The sequence below is a fragment of the Falco biarmicus genome, chromosome 1, assembly GCF_023638135.1.
Source record: "Falco biarmicus isolate bFalBia1 chromosome 1, bFalBia1.pri, whole genome shotgun sequence".
Classification (NCBI taxonomy): domain Eukaryota; kingdom Metazoa; phylum Chordata; class Aves; order Falconiformes; family Falconidae; genus Falco; species Falco biarmicus.
In genome coordinates, this window is record NC_079288.1 from 16872269 (window position 1) to 16896422 (window position 24154).

The 24154-nt window shown below is 37.8% G+C and overlaps 1 protein-coding gene across 12 annotated transcripts in view; it reads left to right on the forward strand.

Annotated features, from left to right (window-relative positions):
- BCAS3 (BCAS3 microtubule associated cell migration factor) overlaps positions 1 to 24154 on the forward strand; it is a 370196-nt gene that overhangs the window by 95761 nt on the left and 250281 nt on the right. For all 12 annotated transcript variants that reach the window (XM_056357251.1, XM_056357216.1, XM_056357199.1 and 9 more), the window contains exon 14: positions 13957 to 14090. In XM_056357251.1, coding sequence (XP_056213226.1) covers positions 13957 to 14090 — 134 coding nt within the window. The remainder of the gene's footprint in view (positions 1 to 13956; positions 14091 to 24154) is intronic.

Below are 24154 nucleotides of genomic sequence, written 5' to 3' on the forward strand. Positions count from 1 at the left end.
GGGTGGTGTGAGGTAGTCCCTCCAGACTTGAAACGGAGTCACGATTGGTGAGACTTTTCAAAGTATAATGTCTGTAAATCACACAACTGATAAGCATCCTGGAATTTGCTTTTTAGTTCTTTTAGGAAACTGGACATGCTTAAAGGATTTTAGTTTTAGGAGGTCAGAAGGGAGGATGCTTTTATAGATTTTTACCATGTTAAAAACTAACAGGATTCCACTCTTCATTTTGACAGATCTAAGGTATAAAGGCCTTTATGAACTGTGATAATTAAAACCAACTTGTGTGTAAATTATACACATCTATTCATACTATAGAAATTGTTATACGTGCTTTTAAGAGTAATTTTAGAGTCTTTGGGGCTGTAGTTTTATTTCAGTAAATTGTCTTTACTTCACCACATGTAAAAGCAAATTATAGATGTTTTATTTGTGCTAAAGCTGAATATTAGTTGCTAAATACGTTGTTGTCCACACTTGTGTGAGTTCAGTACTGCCATAGATAATACCATAAAAATAGAATCCATAGGGAAGGAAATAAGATCAGTGTTTCAGAAATCAGTTCCAGACAGATAGGTTTTTACCTTATATTTACTATTTCTGTTAGCCAAATTTCATGATAAACTTTAAGTTTCCCCTCCACCCTCTAGGAAAAGAGACAATGTTACAGACACACCAAGCTTAATTAAGTTTTCTGAACAGTGAAGCTAAAAGTATCAATTTTTTTTTAATTTTAACTTTTTATTTAAATGTGGAATGTATATATTTTTAATATATAAACATTTCTCACTACCATTTTGAAGAAGGTAAAATATAAATTATTTGATTTCAAGAGTTACATAGATCAAGGGTTTAATACAGATTACACAACAGCAGAAGATACAGAATTTCATCAACAGACCTGGATGTAACTAATGACCCTTTCTTTTAATTCTGCCTGTACTTTTTTTTTTTTTTTTAGGGTAAAAGGTATTGCCTACAGTAGTATCTTTTTCCTACAAAATGTAGCTCCTGTGGGACAGAAATTTTGAAAATACTAGCTGAAAAAGGAACTTACTTTGCATTATTTGGAGTCAGTGTTGTAACTGACATGCATTCTGTTTATTTGGTATGGTTTAGGGTCATAAAACGAGGATTTTCTAGGATTTATAGAAATATGAAGCACAAGGATGAATATTCTTTTTTAGGTTGAGTTATTGATTGGACTAGATTTGAGACAACAAATAAATATGTGTTTTACCCAAGGAAAGCCTCGTTCTAGAGATACTGAAAGAGAAAAGGAAGTTGAATTGTGTATCAAGGTGTAACTAACAAATCACAATTTTTACTTACCATGTTTGAGATTTTGATTCCAATAAAAACAGTGAAGATAATGATACAGTCAAATTTTTAAACAGAAATAATGTATTTTGTGATTGTAAAACTTCTGATTGACTAAGGAAGTGCTTTCTAGTTAAGGAGATTTTTGTCGCTCAAACTTAGATGTTTGTCAACATGAAAGTTTTTACCTAACAAATGTGTGACCAAACTTGATGTTTTCCTTTCCTTTCATCTCTAGGAGAATTTTTTATAATCAATAATAGGTATTACAATTAAAACAAAAATTTACCCTACATTAAAATTACTGATCACTGCACACGTTAATCATGTGTCTTGGCAAGCTTTTTGTATGATATATGGATGATAGCTGTGGTTTATAGGTTAAATTTTAGATGGCTGGTGACAGTTTTAATGAACACTTTAAAGTCTTATTCATTTTATTGTCTCTAACATAATTTCATTCTGTGCAGTTTGCTAGTTAATGGATAGTCTGTTCATTTATCTAGTGCATGGGTCAATAAGTTTCTTTCTCCTCTCCCTGTAGAGGGGAGGGTGGGCCAGATCCTCTCTAGCTTGCAAAGGAAGGTATGTTTTATATCACTTGCTCTCCCTGACATACACGTTGTGGGATCACAGCTTTAACAGCAGTCCCACAAATGAAGGGTACTGCAGGAATGCACGCAGGCAGCGTGTGCTGTGTGTGCTGCATATCTGCTGCCTTCTCTCCCAGGCAACACTAGCTTCTTTTTTTTAAATATATATATATATAATTTTTTTTTTTAATAATGCTAGCTTCGTAAGACAGAAGGGAAGCTACAGCCTGCCTGTATTTTACACTGTTCTACACCTTGGCATATGCTGCCACAGGAGAATTTCCTATGAAAATTAGGTAGAAATGCCATTTGTTGCCTGTCACAGTTAATGCATACATTTCAGTGGTGTAAGTTGTCTTAGTCAGGATTGTGGTGGAGTCAGTGGCGGTGAGGCAAGAAGAGAATGTGCTTTATAAAACTGAGAAATCTCCGTGCTTTCTGGCTGCTGGATTTGTGCAGCAGTGCTGTAAGTGGGTGTTAGGGTGAATAACCTCTGTGTCTGAAGTAAAATCCCCCCCCGCCTCCAGTTGAACTCTGGTAGGATTTTTCCAGGCGGTACGCTGAGTTTCTGCCAGGTTGCTGAGATACTTACTTCTCAGCCCTTATAGAAATTTGAGACAGTTAATTTTTGTTTTTAAAGCTGGCACCATTCCTTATGAACATTTAGCAGGGTGCCAGCTATCCACTGTGGCGACTAATCACACGGCTGTATTTCCTCTGATTTTATGTATGTCTTCTCTGCAGTTGAATTGGGATAGTCTTATACAAGGAAAGGACAATTTCTGGCTTACCCTGAGAAACAGAACCAGGCTATCCATTGCTGAAGATAAACTATATAAATCAGACCTTCACAGGACTAACATACTTATCTGGTGTTTTTAACTTTTACACAGAAAGGTACTTTGCAAGCTTTGTACTGATTACTGTAATGCTTTTTGGTCACAAGGTCTTAAGGATGCATTTGTGCGAATAAGGGGAACATGAAAACACGTATATATTATTATATATTACCCCTAAATTTTAGATACCTCCACTAAATCTGGGGTTCAAATACCAAGTTTGATTTTGGAGGTTGCTGAGCCATCTGTTACTGTTCTGTCCATCTTCGGTGGAACTGAGTGCTGCTGTTCCTCTGTAGTTCCACTTTCTGTAGAAGCCTCAAGTTATGCAAACAATGTAGCAAATAATTTTGGAGGTTAGGTTGAAGTACCGAGGCAAGCAGCACGGGAAATAGGCTTTAGGTCTTAATTTCTCTTTTTCTGTGATTAATCAATTATCTGTGATAATTGGCTGTGCAGAATCTGAACTGGCCACAGCCTTCTGTTCTCCATACGCGGTCTCTAATGCCTGTCCTGCCAAGGTTTCCCAAGGAGGTAGTCCAGGCGCTATGGACGGTGTGGTTCTAGCAGGCTGCTGTTCAGAGGCATGTGCCTTCTCCTTTCTCTCTTCTGTGGTGTATTTGGCACAGCCTTTGACATGAATTCCTTGAAAAAGTCATAGTTGCATAGTAACTGTAATAGTACAAGCCAGTAACTTATTACAGGACCTCCCAGTTTCCCATTTTCACTTTTGCTCTGAGCTGGGACTAGCCTGTTTGGTCTTGGACTACAGCATTAGACACTGCTGACGAGCAGCAGAGCCATCCTTTCTTTGCTTTTACTCCTTGTTACTGGGAGCATACCTGCAAGTGTAACTATTGTATTTGTTTTGGGAATCGGGTTAAGAGTAGAAGTTTGCACATCTATTTGAAGTTTGTTTAAATCTTATTCCTTACTCTTATTGTGAGGTTTGTACCTTGTTTCTCAGTTAAGCTGGGGAGGGATGACTTCACTGCCAAGAACTATATGTACAAAAAAATCTAGTTAGGTGGCTGTGGGTAGCCAGGAAAGATGAGAATTATCCTGTATTTGAATTTTTTTAGAGGCTGTGCTTCAATTGCCAATTTGTTAGGCAAGTAACTAGACTTACAACCTCTGAAAAGGACATTTTGTTACAAAAGCTTAGTGGTGGTCTTCTCTTGGGGCAGTGTTTTTCAATAAAATCTTTCCTCTGCACGTCTTAAATGTAGGCTTAGAAGAGTTTGCCAGCTACAGTGTTCTGTCCTGGCGTCTTGCTGTTTTAGAGGGAGCAATAGGTGCAATATTTTTCAGTACAAGCCCTTAAAAACAAAGTATGATAATTAAGTAAAACGTCAGTTGTAGCTAAGTACACCTTCACTTTGGCAGTAGCACCAACTCTTAAATTGGTGGATGGAGGAGGTCCATTCTAATACCTGTCATATATATAATTTACATACATTGCATAGAGGGGTGTGAATTCATACAGCTACCTTGCAAGTTGAGAATGGGATGTGGTTTTGGACCAAGATAGCTTCTACATAAGGCGGGAAAGATACAGGATGTAAGACTTGGTCCTTGCGGAGTTAAAGGCAAGGTGGTAAGAAAGATTCCAAAGAAATAGGTTTAGGGAGGAAGAAAGGAGTTCTCAGTGAACAAGAAGGGGGAGACTTTTCAAGCTGTGGTAGTTGGCTGAATGAATGGTGGCATAATTCCAGCAGTGCAAGGGAGAGGGGATAGAAGAGAAGTCTGCAAGCATTATAGAAAAGAAAGAGCAGAAATCAAAGCTGTGGGTGTGACTTCAACCTGGGTTATTAGGAGAGGACAGGTTAAAAAGAAAGGGTATGTTGAAAATGAACTGTAAGTACTTCAAACTTTTAGCATTAGGGGTTGAGAGTTAATTTTAGGAAAACTGAAGGATTGAGAAGCTGTCACTCACCTAAGGTCATGCAGTAACTCAGTGCTAGAGAAGAATATTACTTAGGATCCCTGATGGTTAATCCATTGCTGGAACCAGTAAATGACATGTCAAATTCAGTTCACTTTTGTACTTTGATTTTGTTGTTGTTTAATTATGGTAAATTTAATGTCAAAGAGAGACATTTTTCAAATAAAGTAATTAGTAAATAGCTAAACAATGGTGCTGTTTTATAAATACCTGGGGGTTTTTTCTTTTCAATATGGTAAATAAATGATCTGCTTTCCAGGAGTGTTACTTCTGCCAGCTTAGCAGCTGAGAGCTGTGAAGTGCAACACATCTAAAATTTTAAATAATTACGCTTCCTTGGCTCCAGAAGAGCTTTTCCATCCATTAATAACAAGAAAATTAATGTTGGACCAGCACTAAAACAGATTAAACTGTGTACCCCTTTGGATGCCTGACTGCACCTTTAACGGACCTGAAATTCCTCTGATTATTTAAATGTTCTATATTGAAATGTGATGGTGGCCTTGAGTTAATAGTTAAAGAGGTTTAAATTGGAATGTCTCTGCAGAAGGTTTTCCCATTGATCAGAGCAAGTGGGCAGAAAAATACCTTATTTGATTGTTGGGAAGCATTTATAGTTCCTCACAGATTAACAGAATATTTTTTTTTTCCTTTCTATTTTTCCTACCCAAGGTGTACAATCAGACTTTTATTAAACATGTAGATTAGTTAAGGTTTGATGACATCTTTTGCAGTGGCAAGTGCTGTATAAGCTGATTTATTGCAGTACTGATATGGCTGCAACCAGCACCTCGCCTGTGCTTGGACTCTTACAATGACTGCAGCTTTCTCCTCAAGTTTGCAAGATTAATCTCGTTCTGGAACATCTCCTTCCTGGATATGTCATCTAGAGTAAAATGAGCTGTAATTATTTAAAGACATTTGGTTTTTCTCTGTTTATATTAACAGTTGCTTTTCAACTTTAATTACTGCCTTTGAAGACAAATGTATTAAAATTAATGTAATGGCATCATATTCAATGAATTGCAATTACAAAGATTGTGTGTCTATATCACATATGCTGGGCCAGAAGGTGAGAAATAATTTATGACCTATAGCTTGCTAGCACTGCTTTATGGTTTGTTTGTGAAGGAAGAGTGTCAGTAGTGAAATTTTTTAGCAGCAAAAGTGTAAATAAGTGGAGTGTACAAAGAGAACATCTAGTCTGTTTCAACACAAACTGTGTGTTGAATGACAACAAACAAATGGTCTCATAGTGATTAGCCAGGTTGACATCAATGAGAATGCCCTTTTCATGAAATAATTTCAGTGCTGTTTTCTTCTCTAGTTTTTAATTCAATTTGTGTATGTTCTTTTTTTTCTTCTTAAATGCTTCCCTGTAGGAAACTGATTTTCATTTTATAGAAATACTTGCCCAAGTCTAGAGCATTTTCTACCTGAATGGTGAAGACTTTTAAGAATTTCCTAAATTTTCAGTATATCTTAATCATTTAAATTCTTTTTTAAATAACTACTACACTTCAGATAGCTATGATTTAGACAAGTATTGTTTAAAAACAGGTTTAAATAAAATCACTCTCTGTTTTCCATGAGTTTAACTCTGGAAGCACACAGAACATGATTTTGAATCTGAGAAGAGATGCATATGAAATCCTGTAATCAGTGCATCATGTCATTTGGGTGGAAGAAATTTATTTAAAAGAGAGGGCCAGCGTGGTGATTTGCAGTGCATTAACTCTCCTATTTTTAAATTTCAGAAATATATGTTATCAATAGCTTAAATCCATTGCTACTTCTTAGAAAACTTCTAGATATGTAGGTTTTTTCTGATCTAAGAGTGTAACCTATTATCTCTAAAGAAATTTTCCCCAAATCAGGATTAAGTAGTAGTTAGTGGCAGAAGTTGCTAGCAGTTTTGAATAGAGCCCATTTCCTCTTTGAGGAGGGAGAGAAGATAGGAAATGTTTCTCTGTCATCATCAAATTGATGTCTTCATGCAAATAAGATACTGGACTGCTGGCAAAGTGTGATTAAGTCATTGTGCTTCATCACCTACCTTTTGCTGCAGACAGAAGTCACATAAATTATTTATTTCCATCTATGTACCATTTATAAGCTCTTTTCATTACTACCAAAAAGTCTTGCTTTGATATGAGGCCTTGAGGAGGATGGTCTTAGGCCTCCTATTTTTTTTCAGTATGTCCTGCTTCTGTAATGTTTATAACGATTTCAGTGATTTTTGTAGTCTCCTATTCCTTGCGTCTAAAAGAAAGGAAATATTAGGGTTTTAGTTTCTTTAAGCATTAAAAATGTACAGTTGTCCTAATCTAACATTATCCATGGTTGCCCTCTACGCTACTGCAGAAAGTTTCATGGTTTATTGAAGGATGGTTTCTTAGCTTTCTTTTTAGGATCATCTTTTTGTAGAAATTTTAGTCACCTTTTTACAGCAATTTTACATTTTCTTAAAATTTTTCAGGTAAATAAAGTGAATTTTAATATAAAGCTCAACACGTGGGCACACCTGTAAACGTTGTTTATTTGGGTATCCCTGTTTCTGAATATACTCTGTTTGGATGCATGACAGATTTATAATTAAATCTAAAATATATTAAAATTATCAAAGCAGTCATTTAGCACAGCAGGCATTGTTAATGAGTTGTTAGCTTCCTTTCAGATTAAAGATGCAAAAATGGATAAAAAGGGTAGAACTATTTCCTCTCTTTAGTGGCAAAAGTTCTGTAGACTTCAGGGAGGTCAGCATTTTACCCTCTCTGTAACTTTGCTTTATTGTTATTCCAATGAAAAGAGGAAAACATGATAATAGGTTTCAGCGGTGAAAATGTTTACTGCAGTCTCTGCAACTAACAAACCCCAAAAAGGCTAACATGGTGTCTATGGATTCCTCTTGGAATTACAAGGAGTGTTAAAAGAAAAAGGGAATCTGTGCCCTTTGATCTTTTGCCCTCATTTACCCAGCTGTCCTCAGTGTGTGTCCTTTAGTTTTGGGAGGGAGAAACCCATCCTGATAAAGTTTTCATATTTATTGGGCCATCAGCTGTAGTCAGACAGAGTTTGAAACTAGTGAATAGATTTTTAATATATAAAGCATACAGCTGAGCCATCTGTTGGACATGGGGAATGTCTGACAGTTTCCATACATCCACCCCAAGCTCCAAATATTCAGATTAAATACATAATTGTCCTAAGCATGTAACAGTGTATAGAGTTCTCCAAAGCACAGTCATATTTATTCACATAATATTTATTCACAATTTTTTTGGTTGTTTTTTTTTTTGTTTTCCTTCTTTTGACTTGCTAGGTTTCTTTAATATTTATTTTTAAATATTTTTGATATCTTTATTCATGTTTCTTTTGTGGTGAATTTTTTTACTTCAATAGATTTTCCTTATTTAGTTACATTTTTTTGAGACCAAATTTTGCAACTGTAGTGTGTGTGTTACACTTGGAAGTGTACACGGGCTTAGTAGCATTCATGTTTGGCTGTATTTTGACTAGCATCAGCCTCAGAGAGGGGTTAAGCGAGTATAAATAAAGCTACTGTTCATAGGTCAGGTCATATGTTTCATAAAACCATGGACCATATAAACTTTGTCACATCTTAACAAGATACGTATGAGACTGGTTTTGTGAGAGAGCTGCAGAGGAATAGAAATCCGTATAATTAGCATGCAGAAGGTAGGAATGCCAAGGAAATGTGTATGGACTGAATCAGGAGCCACTGCAAGTCGGCGCGGTTCTGCTGAGCTCTCTGATCCTGTAATTCGGAAATCTACAAAGCATAATACGAGTGTTGCATGGTATCTATGCTCATTTTTTAAAAATACAATCAGAGAAATTGTTGATATTTTTTGTTGCTGTTCATGTAAATAGTGTATCTGTGCAGTGGCGGTGCTGGTCTCTACATGGCTATGTGTGCATGGAGACGCAAGTTGCATTCCTAAATTAAAGTGTATCGGTATGTTTCCTCCATGCAGATGCATGCCTGCTTTGCTAACGTTTGTGCCCTCCGGTGTTTTTAAAACAAAGCTGATGCAGCTTGAACGTGTCGAGTTGTTGGGTGTGTAATTACAGAATGACAATGTTTTGGAAAGTGGAAAAAACCTTGTGTTGCTCTGAAAGACGGCTTTATTTAAAGTGAAGTTCCTCATGAAGCTGAAACCCAAGGTGAAATTGTGTGTACTTCATTTGTATGCATATAATAAACAACATGCAATTAGATAGGTGTTATAAATAGGATGTGGTGGAGATGCTTGGGCTACTCAGGTTTCCTAGATTTTATAGCAAGTACCCAACCGAGATGTGCTGCTCTCTAATTTTGCCGTTTGGGCTAACCAGCTGACGCCTAGTTGAAAAGAGTTATGTTCCTACAAGGCCACAGAAGCCCAAGTATTCAGTCTCCGTCTCCTTTGGATTGTGGAGAACTCTGTGTACCATCAGCAACTTCAATCCCACCCTTTAGGCCAACCCTCATCTATCAAACCCGGGCTGAGAGCGAGCGAGAGGAAGCTCCCAGATAAACATACAGCAGCGCCTAAACTCCTAATCACTCTGGGCTTCCGCTTCCAGGCCCTATAATTAGAAGTCCTTCTTTTCCTTGTATTCCCAGTTGACGCAAATGCTTTTTGTGGCTTGGCACCTCATTTAGGGCGTGGGCTTAGTTTATGGCCAGGCCAGAGTCTGGTTTAGTCTTCTGATACTGCATAAATAGCTCTTAACCCACAGTCAACATCTGTACTAGTTTTTCCTTTTATGCGTGTATTCTCTGTATTTTTTAATGTTACGCTCCTGAAAGAAGCTTATTGTTTCCCAAAGAGAATGCATGGAAAGTAGGAAGCTGTAAATTAGGGCAAATGTATCTGTCAGGCAAAACAAAGCATCAGTAATTATTGTTTTTTTTTCCACCTAGGATATTTGTTCCTCTTAAACTGTATTTTAATCATCTCGGTGGATTTGAAAAACCACACAGTAAAATAGTCATTAATTTCACCTAGCTGCACCCCACATATTATGGATAAGCAAAATCAGGATTTTTGCAGTGAGATACATACTAAGTAATACCCACCTTACATATAAATGTCCACTGGGTTCTGTGTATGCAAGACTTTCAATTGATTTCAGATGTTATCTGTTAAACAGGGATTAATGCCAGTTTGAAAAATAAGCAGGAAATCCTTGAGAATTATTCACTTTTCATCTATGATTATTCATACATAAAGTACATCATAAGAGAAAACATTTTGGGCTGAACTTATGACAGCTTTAACCCGTATTTCCGTCTAAACAACTTTTTTGGAAAAACTGTCACAAGGGTCTTTTAGAAAGCTGAGTTGAAGTTTCCTGCACTTGAAAGTGAAAGTGAGGTAACGACCAAGATTCCAGTTCATGTTTCTCTACTGGGATTAGGTATTTCTGCTGGAGTGTTGCAGCAGCCTTTTGTTGCAGGGAGAGATGGAGAGAGACACGGAGTAGCTGAGCTGTAATAATTGAAAACTGTGGCTCTGCAGTGTGAAGCAATGAGAGCTGGAAAATACCACACCAAGCCCCAAGTCAAATGTTCTAAAACACCAGTGATTTATTGTTTGAATAACAGTACTAAGTAAGATATTTCAAAATGCTGTTTTATAAATACACGTTCTTTCACATCTGTGGTATTGTGCTTGGGACCTCTGTGTTGATACAAGTTCTGCAATTATTTATTTGTAATTCAACTGCGAATGTGAGTATGAAAGGTCCTCCTTTGACTTAATGAAAAATAGTTGCTAATGTGAGCGAAGGGCCTGTTTTCCCTCGGCTTTCATCTAAAAAAATGCATTGCTTCCAAACAGTGACAGACAGCAGGATTTTAGATTAGGCATGCAAAATTGCCAAATCAGATACGACCCATCTTTCTATTTTTAAGCCAATTCCTTTCCACCCACAAATGTATTATCTTTCACCTCTGTACTCCTTCTGCGAGTAAGTGAAAACAGGAAAATAAAAAAAAAGAAGCCCAAAAAACACGAAACCTAAGAAAGTTGAAGGCAACGCATGTTAATAGGGAATCAAGAACTATGTACATCATATGGAACTGATCAGACCTGCAGATAGGCAAGCACATTTCATGGCTTCATTTGTTCAGATATGGTGTATGCCATCAAAAGAACAAACGGGTAACACGGTGTGCTTTATGGATTTGTGTGACACATGTTGTAGTGTATGGTCCCAAAGTGAGCTCTCTAGCAGTGCTCTGCTCGGGTTAAGTAGAGATTACAAATTTGGGAAAAAAAAATTTTGTGAGGAGAAGGGTGAAATTATATCACGTCTGCGTACTGCGGGGTTTATTGCACCATCCGCAGACACCTGCATTTCTAGCCAATACTGGAAACAAGATCCTGGTTAGCTAAACAGCCGATAGATTTGATGGACAACGCAGCCTGGTAATTCCTGTGTTTGCACTGGCTCATGATGATTACGCAGCTCTCTGTCTCCAGCTTCCAGACAGATTTTTGGCTCGTTTAAAGTTGGGTTTTTTTACGATCTTCATTGCACTGTGCCATGTGATGGGATACACATGAAGAATGCTGTGCTCAGATCTCTGGGTGCATTCAACTGTGCGTATGTATTTATAAAAGACTTCTAGCACTTTGGGGGAAGAAAAAAAAATCTACGTTTGCTGAAGCTGTCTGCTCAGTGTTGAGAGAAACCTTATGTATTCATCTCTTCCAGCTTTTCCTTCTGCAGAGCTCCTTTCTATCTGGAGTAAGAGAGAGCTCAAAGGGACCAAAAGTCGACTCAACTTCTGTATAAAGTTATCTAATGCGTGAGGAGAGGCAAACACGGGACTACAGAAAATAAATCCTTACTGTGTTGAATTAGCTCTTTTGCAATATGCTTTCTCCAGTAATAGTGGCAGCCTCATTCTAGCACACAAACCCCTGTTTGCTTCCAGCTTTCTCCACTGGAAATGCTATATATTATTGAGAGCCGCACACTTCACTAGAAGGGAAGCGATGTTTCAGAACAGAATTAATGCAAATTGTGTGCATAATCCCACACTAAAGACTTGGCTGACTTGCACTTGAGCAACTTTAGCTGTATTTCCTATCAACACAGTCACTACAAATCAAGGAAATTGCCAGTTAAGCCAACATTAACATCCAGACCAACCTCAACTCACATGCCTTACCGCCCAAACATAATACCCAAATGCACTCACAGATTTCTTAGCTCCATAACAAACTCTCTTTCATTTCTAACACTCGGCATCAGAGTCACAGCCTCTAACAGTAAAAGTGTGTCTACTGGAGGGAATCTTGCTGAGGTCAGATTGAAGATTTAGCATTTGGGTGATTTTGAGGAAATGGCTGTGCACAATGTAGGTGGGCTCACACTCTGTCCAAGCTCTACCAGCGTCGGTGGGCAAGCTGAGAAGGAAACTCGTAGGCAATTTTGTCTCTGGATGCAATTTGGATTTCTCACCGGTCTTGTACCTTGACTGCTGGTGGCCCTCATGGTCTTGAAAGCATTTGTTTACCTTCACAAGATCCTTATTTCAGAAGAGCAAGAGAGGCATACGCCTGTTGGTGCTCACGGGAAGCCTGCGATGATGCTCTGTTATCCTGTGTGGAGGCTCCAGGGCTGGGCTGTGCCTCCCGTGAGCCCAGGCGTGTGTTCACCATCCCGCTTTGGCCTCGGAGAAGGAGGAGGCAGCACTGAGGAGTGGCGTTGGGCCCAGAAGGTCAAGGCTTTGGCTGCTGAAATGTGTCTGTTTGGGCTTAAGGGAAGGGGGATTCCAGGGTTGCCAAGGAGGGAAAACACTCGGGATGCCGATCTAGTGATGTTGTAACGGTGGTTCAGTAGAAAAGTTAATTAAACTTAACCTTTACAAAGAGAGTGTTTCTCTGCTTCTCAGTACGCAAGAGTTGTGTGTGGGTTTTTTCAGTTTAATTCTAAATTTTTGTACATGGCATATGCTAGCGCTTTAATGGAAACTTGTGAGAGCTTTCAGACTTCTACTGTATATATTTGTTTAGCAGCATTGAGCAGAAGAGGAAAGGATTAATTGTGGAGCCATGCGTAAACAAACTGAGAAAGCGAATACTCTTTCATGACAGAAATAAGATAATCATTTATCCTTTCATTAGGCATCGTATAAAACGTGAAGACCTAAGTTCTTTTCCTGAGGGATGAAATATTTCAGTTGTGCTTTATGTGGAGAATCAACACAACAGAGCCTTGTGCAAATTCCTGCTTTTCTTTAATAGATGGGTACCTTGAAAATTATTTAGAATGCACTTCAATGTAGCTGTTCAACTGCTAAAGTCACTTTGTACTTCATGTTAATTAAATGTTGGAGGATTACTTTGCGTGATAACTTCTTAAATGTCATTAATAAGCAAGGTAACATGAACATTTGTATACAGAAAAGTAGATCTGAAGTTTGTTTACTGTAGTCCTGAATCCTGCCGTGATGCTATACCTTTCTTATATGTATAAAATAATTATTTTTATGGTATAAAAACTTAAACTTTTATGGTAAATTGACTTCAAGTTTGTAAATGTTTAAAAACTGGGTTATGGACTGACAGATAGTGGGAGAAAAAAGTATATAGAAGTTACTGTGATTTTGCTGATCTTCTAATTTAATCATTTCAGTACATCCATCAGTGACCTGTTTTCAATGAAGTTAGTACCTAATTTAATATTTCACTTGAAAGCTCTCAACTCTTATTTGCTGCCTTTCAAGCAATAAATCAGTTTCTTTCATATACGTTTATAAGAAAGATGCTTCTTCAGGACTGCTTTTGATATGGTCTTTTTGGCTGGGTTTTGATAATGTCTTGTCTTCCAAAAATTATTATTGTGGAAACATCTATCTTTTTTATACTGGCTCTTTCCCAGTGAAGAGCGTTTTGGGGTTTCGCTCTAACATTCATCACTTCAATGCTTCATATTGGTCACACAAGTTCTCAACTTTAGTTAGTTACCCAGATTTTTCAGTTGGCTTTTGTAGATTTGTATTGTAATACTTGAGTAGTAATACTGTTAATATGGTTTCGGGTGAAGTTCTGATTCATTTTTGTGAAGTGAATCCCTTGCAATTCAGAAATTTTCTGCAACTGTTTTCTTTTGTTTCCAGAAACAAAATGTAAGCCAGGCTAGCTTTTTTAGATAGATATTCTTAAGCCTCTTCTTTCAAAGTGATTAATCTCTTGTGCTTTTGTGTTTCTTTTTTCTTTTTCTTTTTTTTACCCAGGGATGTTGCTGGTCACTACTGATACATTAGGCCATGATTTCCATGTTTTTCAAATACTGACACATCCTTGGTCATCATCACAAAGTGCCGTCCATCATTTGTATACCCTTCACAGGGGAGAGACTGAAGCCAAAGTAAGTTAAACTATTTGCTGAAGAATAATCCCCAGGCACCTTATACATTTTGTGTATGTTGGCACTTTAATATTTGTTTCAGCACACAAAGAGCCTTTCTTATGTTATAGCCACAGAAAGGATAAGAGCACAGCATTTAACCTGGACAATAATAAATTCTTGCCCTTTACAATGAGGTGCTGTCAGATTTATTCGGATATGACACTACCTCCAAAGAGCCCAGGTTATTAGCTGTGTTTGTACTTAACCTTTTCTCATGTAACATGTTAAACATTTGTCTGGTGCCCATGAAGCAACTGTCAAGGTTTGCTTGCCTTTGATGGTAAAAGCCATAGACAGACAATTAAAGAGTTGAAGAGTTAATCAAAAGGCTTTGATTAACTTTTATTTACACTTTAGCATAGTGGGGGAACCTGTTGGAGACTGTAGTGATACATATTGAACTCCCCATTTTAAAAATCTCACTCTTAAAGAGGGAAGACTAAGGCTATTAGCATAGGGTGAAAAAGCCTTAAACTCGATTTGTAAAAATGTTCACCAAACTGAATTACTGATAAAGTGGAAAAAAGTGAGAGATGACTTTTGCTAGCATCACTCTGGTAGAGGCAGTTACATGTGTTATGCTCGAATCCTTCACTGTGATGCTTTTAGGCATCAGGAGAGCCTCACCTTTCTAGCATTGAGTAACTGTTGAAGAACCTGTTTTAAATACATAAATAAAAATGTCACCACAGGGTAAGAAATGAGTATTGCACTTGCTGATGCAATTACACACTGAAAGCACAGACTTGTGACAGTCTGGCAGATGTAAACTAGTGTGACAGAGAGAAGCCTCAGGCACTGTGATTATGACCCTGACACTGGAAGCTTTGATTATTATGGTACCATGATTATAGTTCCTTCAAACCATTTTTCTTCCTGTGAGTTGTGCAGTTTCCATTAAGTTTTTTGCCTTACCTTTGTAACAAGTAGAACCTGAAAGCTTGATTTAGTGTAGTAGTGGTTGATAATGTTTTGGTCTGTGCAAAGTTAAATTACTGGTAGTTTAAATACTCTGAAGCTTTGCTGCTACCATTCGGGAAAAGTGTAATTACTGTTACAGGCGGTGGTTTACTATAGGAAGGAATAACCCATCTGGAAAGTGAGAGGAAATTAGGAAAAACTGCCCATGTGGGATAATTATATATAGTGCTTACAAGTAATTTTTATAAATAATATAAAGGGCATTGAGATCTGGGTGTATACATATACTCTGTCATCTTTTTGAGCATGCACTATAATGTGTGTAATGTTTTAGAGTTATTTTTGTTCTACTTTCATACAAAAAATGGGAAACATCCTATAATCAATATTGAAACCCAAAGCATAGGACTCCAGTCACTAGGAACAAAGATGTTCTTCTGTGTTTTACAGCTGATAATTTTGTTTTTAGGGCATACATTGGAAACCAAACATAACATGTTTTAGAGAATAAACCTTTATTGATACGCCTTTTTTGGGATATAGTATTAACATCTCTGTGAAAGCGTTACATTAAAATTCTCAGAATCAACATAGTAAAGTTTTTTCTGACTTTGCCACATAGTTTTCATTTGGGATGTGAACAGTATAGCTTTTGGAATGGTATAAAATTGAGAAAATTCTAACCAGTCTGAGGCACATTGGTGGATTTCACAACTCCCTTGATAATTATCCAGCAACAATATCGCATTGGTACCCATGATTCTCAATACACATCTATCGTGTAAAATATTTACATAATATGATGGATGGTTTTCCTTTTTTATTTTACTTCTTTTTACAATAACAGTGCTTGTAGATGTTTAGTGAGAAGAGTAGTATGTGGTGCTATTCTTTTGTTCTGTAGATTTCGTGTATGAGTAGCATTAGACAAGAATTTTGGAGACACTTCAATTTAAAATTCTCAATGCATATATTCTGAGATACACACTGGAAGACACTGTACCTCCTTTCTTGGTTAGAATAGTATTTCTACATTTGTAACCAGACTTTTTTTCTGCCCCCACTTCCTAGTTTAAAGCTAACTGTGAATCAAGGCCAATGGTCTTAAAGGTCACCTTCTGTACTGGAGCTATAAAAAGTTCTAATTTGTGTTGATGGACATGAATGATTATCAGTGTCAAAATTTGTTTAGCTAGTACGCATTATAAATTGTTTAAATATCATCATTATGCCCTTGTTGTATGTGGTATTTTAATGTCCATACTGAGATCATCTGCTTTTGTGCTTGAGACTCTGACCAATAGAGCTTCGCCACATATTTCCCAAAATATTGTTCTTTCACAGCCTGATGCATGATTTTTCTTTTCTTGCTTTGTGATCCATGAGCGTGTTTCTTGCAAGTACTTATTGCTGATATTATAAGACCATTTAGTTAATGGACAATGAACTGGTTCATTGGTGATGTGTACAAAAGTTTCACGTACTTGTAGGAGTGGCTGTGTGTAAGCTGCTGGACACACAGAAGTGCCCTGTATGGGATCATTGATTCTGCACAAATTGACTGTACATGGTGTACACTGTAAGACAAATTTCTCCAAGAAGTGTAGGATCTGCAGTGTATGCTTTGTGTAATACGTGGCATGCCAATTCCCCTTGGGGAGCAGAAATTTGGAACCATATATATATTGGTGTTCCAAATATTGATGGGTATATCTGGTGTTAAGAGTAATGTTTGAATTGTAATTTCAGCCAGTTTAGAATATCAGCCCTGGAGGGTATCCCATTTGGCAGGGCTGCAGAATGCCCAGTCTCCGTTGTACTTTGTCTTTAGTGGTTGGAGAGCAGACTGGTTGCTTGGTATTTCTTATCTGTCTCCTAAGAGAAGATGATAGGAAGTCCTCTCTGTCATTAATACACAGAAGCATCTTAAGTGGGTTAAGTTATATGCTTAATGTATATTACAAAAAAAAAAAAAAACAAACAAAGCTGGTGTTGTGATTTAATAAAGGCATTTTCTGATTGATTTACTGCAATCAAGCAGTGTCTCTAAGTCACTCACCTGTCTTTCTACTGGGTCAGATGTATTAGCTATACAGTTACTGTGACTTAATAAAACGAAAGAATATATGCTGTATTATTCATTAATTTTCAACCTTCCAGACAAATTCTGGCTTGGTTTGGGGTTGAGAAATTTCAGTCTGAAAGGCCATTCCTACCTTTTCCTGACCATTTCTGAAATACAGAGACTAGTTGGAAAGAGATCTGTGGGGGTTTTGCTCCTTTCATGGACATCAGGATCTTGTCCTTAGCCAAAGCAGAATTTATGCAAAGCATCTGCAAATGAGTTGGCCTCTCCAACCTGACAGTGTCACTGAAATCGTACCATTAATGAATGGGATAAAATAGAGACCTTCTATTTTGAATTTTATAAAAGAAAATTGAAAATAGATTTTAATACAGAATGTTGTGTTTACATTGACAGTCTATCCCGATAGCTATGCTTATACTATTTGAAATTTTCTGCTTGATGGAGGAGAGAAGGATGAGGCTGTTACAAGTTCCTCCACAAGATAAGCTTTGCCTGTGCTGAGATGCTGCCCGCAGCAGGTTGTACTGGTATTCAGTAGGTGAACATACGTGCTTTCTGGACAACGGACTGCCAGCATCCCTGGAGTGGTGTCCAAAGGCACCTGCTAGCCATCTTCCAGATTTTTTTGTTAGTGATCTTCTCTTTAGGGCTTGACTGCCATGCTGGTTCACTTGCTGATGGCTCCATGATGCTGAGAGAGATTTAGGTACTGAGCTTGGGTTTCTGAGCTTTCATTCCCCTTAATACACAATTAAAGGTAAGTAGTAGTGTTCTCCCTGATGTTCACAGCTAGTTTTCATAACATGGTTTTCCTTTTCTCTTTCTGCATGCTTCGAACAGTGAAACAGAGTGTTACCAAGTTTTAAAAGCGTTGTTATCGCAAAACTGTGTTGTGTTTGCTGACTTTGAGCAGCAAATATAGGAAGAAGTCTTATGTGCTGAATAAAACTTTGAGTCGGGACTGTGAAGATCACTGAGTTCCTAACAAAGCCACTTACTTTTTTGTGTGACTGAAATGATGAGGCAAGATGGAAAGTGGGCCTGTGCCTCGTAAGGAAATTGCAAGAACAACAGCCATGAAAGAATGGGAAGTGCTCAGATACTTCATTGGTTCGAGTGATGTGAGTCCCAAGGTCACAATGTTCAAAGTTACTTTCCTGCAAGAACAGAAGTCACTGTTTCAGTTACATTGGATTCATATCCTTTAGTCTTTAAGTGCCACTTATGCTTTAGAATTTTTTTTATTACTTAAGAAAATAAAAAATAGTATGTTTGATGCACTGTGTTACATCATGAAGGTTCATTGCAAGCACTGATTGTATTTAACCATGCCAGAGAGAGAGCTGAAGCTCACAGAGAATCCAGGCTTGCACAATTCAGCTGTAAAGGGGAAAAATGTGCATGTCTATGTGGTACACGTTTTGCTTAAGGATACGTTTTCTTGTCCTACAGCTCTTACATTGCGAGTCAACACTTACTGCACTCGTATTTTTACCCAAGAGCATTTTGGAAGGCTTTTAATGAAGGTATAGCATGTTCTGAACTGAGGAAGCTCATTTACTTGCAGATGAAAGTTAGACTGTCACCTGGTGATCCTTTCTCTTTGATCTGAAATTGTAAACAGAAAAAAAAAAATCCCTGAAAACAGTATTATCTCAACCTAGAACAAATAAACATAATGATAGCATCAGTGGGCTGGTGGCCAGGGTCCTCTGTAATCTTCTACACTGTCAGACTTCTGTTATTCTGACTCTCGAACTGGTGTTATAACTGACTTCAGTCAGCATAGGTAAACAGAGAGCATGATAAAAACATTCCAGCGTGGGTTGCCACAGAACATGTGCGATTTTACGCTTTTCTGGGGAATGCATGAATGTTTTTGTGATGTGGTTTCATAGAGACTGTTCAAGGTTGTGTCACATACCGTGTCCAGGTAGTGAAACACTGGAATAGTTTACAAACATTTGATGTAAACCTCCATGGGTAATAGAAGTCTCTTCCTATCTTTTGACAGACTGACATAGTAGCAATTATTTGAAATAGTCTCTGGAAGAGAGACTTCCTTATTGCCAGGAAAGGATCTGGGGACAGTCCTGAAATAACAAAGATTGATTTAACGAAGTTGATCAGTCTTTGATGAAAGCAGACAGTAAGAAACTGCTACAGTTAGGAGCAGCTTAACTATCTTGAGGAGACGGAGCTCTAAGCAAAGTGGCGTTTGCAATTTCAGTTATTAATAGAGAGCAGCTACTCTGGCTGAAGGACCCTGCGTGAATGTCTCACTATGCCCAGATTCTGCCATTGTTTTAATATGAAGCGACTCATGGAGACAGAGTTGGGTCTGTGCAGGTCTGATAAATCATATTGTGGTAGCCCATGATTTTATTATTTTTTCATTTGTGTTTGTCGCTACATAATTTCCTTGATTTTCTCAACCAAAAACAATTTTCAAATACAGACCAGTTTTCTAATTTATTTTGACCCTTACCTCCTCAGTACTGCTGCTTTTTCTCATTTTTTAATGATACTGTTTTTTTATTTCTGCCATCTCCCTACACAGCATAATGAAATACTTAAGTCATGTCCTTCAAATAATACTGTGTTTTCTCTGTGACGTTACATAGCATGCATGAAACTGGGTTAAGTTCCTATTGCAGTGACACTAGTCATGCTTTATTGTTGTTGCACTTCACTGTTGAAGTTTTAATTTGATGCAGTGAAATGCACAAGGATATACATCTTGTACCTGGTGTAACTACCCACAACTGAAGAAGGGCACTAGGGAATAAAAAAAAATACAGCACTAGGAAAGATCAAAATGTGTTTTAATATTTAGTTCCTGTAATTACTATGAAAATACGTGGTTCAGTGTTGAAAATATGTGGTTCAGTGTTGTGGGCTTTGTTTCCTCACTATTGCATTATGCCCATGCATCAGGAGTGGATTTGCCTGGGGAGATACTGAGCCCAATAAAGCTCCTTCTCCTTTCTAAGAAAATAATTGATAGTATACATTGTGTAGCAAGTTAGTACAATATTAACTTTCAGAAATATAGAGGCTGGGTATGGGCTGTCAGTCATTCCTGAGAGCAGTGGTAAACAAGGTCACTGCCTGTCCCATGTGATTGCTTGTGTAATCAGCCATTCCTCTGACTCTTCCTTTTTCATCAACTGCTTTTAAAATAATTTTCCTATGTGCTGCCCTTCTGTTTTGTTTTCTTTCCTTTCAGTTATGACTTGAATTTTGTTACTTGTTTTGTGAATAAGATGTTCTAATTAATACAGTGTTTCAATTTAGAGAAGCTGTGGGAATAAGAAAAGAATGATAGCAAAATACTTATATAGATTTCCACGAGATAAAACAAGTGAATGTATGTCAGATTTGAAGCCTTTGGTTCAGATTATTTCCTCCAGATTTTCAGAATATCAGAAATAATTTTTTGATCTGTGCGATCTTTGAAAGCTGATCTTCAGTAGAGCTGTGGACACACGTATCCTTGTAGGACTCCATATATTAAATGACCGTACTGTCTCACTCATGTCAGACTCTGGACATGGCAGCTAAATTTTCATTCCGTTTTCTGGAGGACTTGCATCACAGTGTGCAAAACACAGGGAAACAGTGTAGTGGAAGTTAAAAAGAAGCATGGGAAAAGAGTGATTGAAGGACAACAGGAGAAGGCAGTGTTAAGACTGGAAAGTTAACTTATGGAGAAGGGAATTCTTTGATGGAAAGGGCTGTGAGAAACAAATAACGGTGAGAGAAATGACAGCGCTGAAGGAAGCTACATGGTGGAGAACTGGCCGTATAATGCAAGTGTATTGGAAGATTTCTTTCCTAGTACCTGTTAAGAAAACCTTTCTCAGACTGTTCCTTTCCATTGAAATACTGGATGATTCCTTTCCAAGTCATGCTAAAGCCTACCAGAATATATGAAACATTCTTTATTTGTCTCTGATAGGAAAATAATAATAATATTGTCCGTGATTCTGAAAATCATGTTGATAATTTTGTGAGGGTACTGATTTTTTTTTTATTCATTCATTTATTTATTTATTTATTTTATTTATTTATTTATTTATTTATGGCAACAAAGTTGTTATATTAATACAGAGGACAGTCAGTAGTAGACAGTAATATAAGAGGTGCAGCATGTCTGGGCAGCCAGAAGCCCATTTGGGTTTGACAGGTACTGATTAGGATTTGTGGAGCAAGCTAATAGTCTATAAAATATGGACAAAATTTCTGCAGACCTCTTGTACCACAGGAGGCTACAATACCTGGTTTAGACATGGGCAAATTGGAGGATGCGTGCTGTTATCCTTACAACATTCTGTGGTTGTCTTAAGTGCATTCCTTTGGGCCAGAAAAGGCTGTGGTGTTTCTAATGAGGACCTTGAAGCATCCAGGGATTTCACCAAGACTTTTGGATATGCAAGAAATTTAGGTTGAAGCTTAAGGGACCAAACTGCTCACAAACTAGGAGGAAGAAAGGGTAGTAAAGCTAGGCACTGATGTTCCCACAGGTGCTCCCAAGTTAAAACAAAATCTCAGGTCTATAGTTCCCTTTCCTGGCCCAGACAGAAGAGGATAGATAAAATTTGGAAATACAGACATGAGTATTAAATCTCATGTTGACCTTGAGCTATAGATTAAACTTTGCGTCGTGAGAGATCTAGAGTACTTTGTACTTGATTAACATATATTTGTAAACAGTATGGGATTTTGATTGATCTTTAGTATCTAAACATTACATCATAATTAACAACAAATCCAGAAATATATTATAAATACATGAAATAATAGTACATTAACCTAAAGGACAGCAATAAATTGCAACGCTTAGCATAAACTTGAAAACCACTAATGGGCCACTGTGCAGTTTGTTTATATTATAAGCAGTCAAGAACTCTGTGTAATATACAATAACAGCGTGGAGGAGAACAGCAAGTCTGATGTGATAATTTACTTTTTTTTTTTTTTCCCATGGACACTCACAGCTGATTTTTTGAAGTAATTCCTGAGACTGCTGTAATGAGCATTCTCTTTTACAGGCTGGTCCACAGCTTTCTCCCAGGTGTACTGGAAAGTTACGGACATCTTTGCATTGCACAGATGGATTTGGCTCTTTTGATGAACGTATTTAATTCATGCCATTGTATGAAATTGGAAATATTCTCTGAATTACCTTCTTGAACTGTCTGTGGTACTGCTACTCATCGTTCATCTGTGAAAGACAAATGAGGCCATTTGTGAGACTGGTAGCAGATAGGTGGAAGTACTGCATGTGTAATGGTAGCTTCCAAAATACTTTTTGTCACTGCTCAGTAGGGTTTCATAGCTGTATTCCTATAAATCTTAACTCATTTCACACTCATCTGTCAACACTTTTTTCCTTGTTACTACTGAGCGTTAAAACCCTTTTTGTTCTCTGCCTCTGTGGTTTCAGCCGTATTTTAAGTAGTCACGACTTTGATGCCCACGCTCTTAACTGCAGCAAGTGTTTGTGATCGTTATTTTAAAGGGAATGTTTTGGATTACGTTGTTCCAAACTTTCTTCCTGAAGATCAGGAATACTTTTTAATGTTTACATTGAGAAAAAACATCCTGCAGTGATTGTTTCCCCATTTCTTGCTTTGTGTTGTCATATGCCAGGGCTGCTGTGTGCGTTTTTAGAACAACGTGATCCTAAGGATGAGTACTGAAAACTGAGTATTCGTATAGAAACATACACATTTATGTTATGCAGTACTGTGAGATGCAGTTTTTCTGTATCATCTCACAGAAACGTCCTCTAAAAATGCTGTACCAAATAACATAAGAGAGGGTACGTGGTCGATGTGAGTGGAAGCACTGGTTTAAAGCGTTTAGCTGTGAAATCAGTTGAAGTGCAGGAGTGAAGAGATTGAAGAGGCACAGGCGGCCCGTGTCGCTCCTGTAAGTGCAGCTCAGAGGTGTCAGTTCGCAGGGAGGCTGGCGAGGTCCCTTGCAGATGGCTGTGGGCTGAGGGCAGAATGCCCTGCGGGCGGGAGTGTGGCACTGCGGAGCAAGACAGAAGGCGGCTTGCGCTGGAGGGGTGGAGTGAGTGAGCAGAAGAGGGAAGAGAAAGGAAGAGAAAAGCTGTTTTCTGGAGGCTGGACAGAGAGGTGCCGTTAGAGATCAGGAAGGGAATTTAAAGCTGGATCTAAAACGAGTACCAAATATTTTTGCAAACAGTGATGCGTTCAGAGGGGTCACGACCAATGGCAAACATGGCCTTTCTTGACGTTATTGGAAAACAGGGCTTTTGATGGGATTGGAATTATATTCCAACAGCCTTAATGACTTTCTTATATTGGTGATCTTTATTGTAACTGAGAATAGCAATTTGTATACGGTTCTTACCAGTATACGGTTTCTGACCAGTAGAAATTGCCTCCTTACGTTTGGTTTCTGACCAGTAGAAATTGCCTCCTTAAACAGCAAGCATTTAAATACTCTTGGTGCCATAGTTTTTCTCTGACTCCATGGCTTTGGGGTTTCTTTTTTTGGCTCTTGTTAATCCCTGTGGGGTCTCTAATCCTTTTTGAGCAATCTATTAAGGTGAAACACTTTGTAGGCAAACTAGGAGCTCTAAGTGCTTTATGTCTTTATGTGTCTTTATGTCAGTAATACCAGAATCACTGAAAGTGCAAAACCTCTCAGATTTTGGGGAGATTGTTTAGCTGTATCATTAGCAGATCATTTGGGTATGTCACCGTGGTTGAAAAGAGCAGGTGTGTAGCCCTGTTTTTTAGTTTATCTATGTAATGTTGATGAAGCATTTTTTGTCGTGACAGTCTGTCAGCCAAATATCTTGTCACAAGTCACAAGACTTAAATCCTTTTTTTATCTCAAAGGCTTCAGGGCTCAGTTGGAAACTTGCACTTTGATGAATACTTGCTGCTTTTGTCTGGAATAGCTGGAGTGCATTTCTGGAATATTTGTCAAGATTTTATCAGTGTTTACTCCAATTTGAGTACCTAGTGTATTG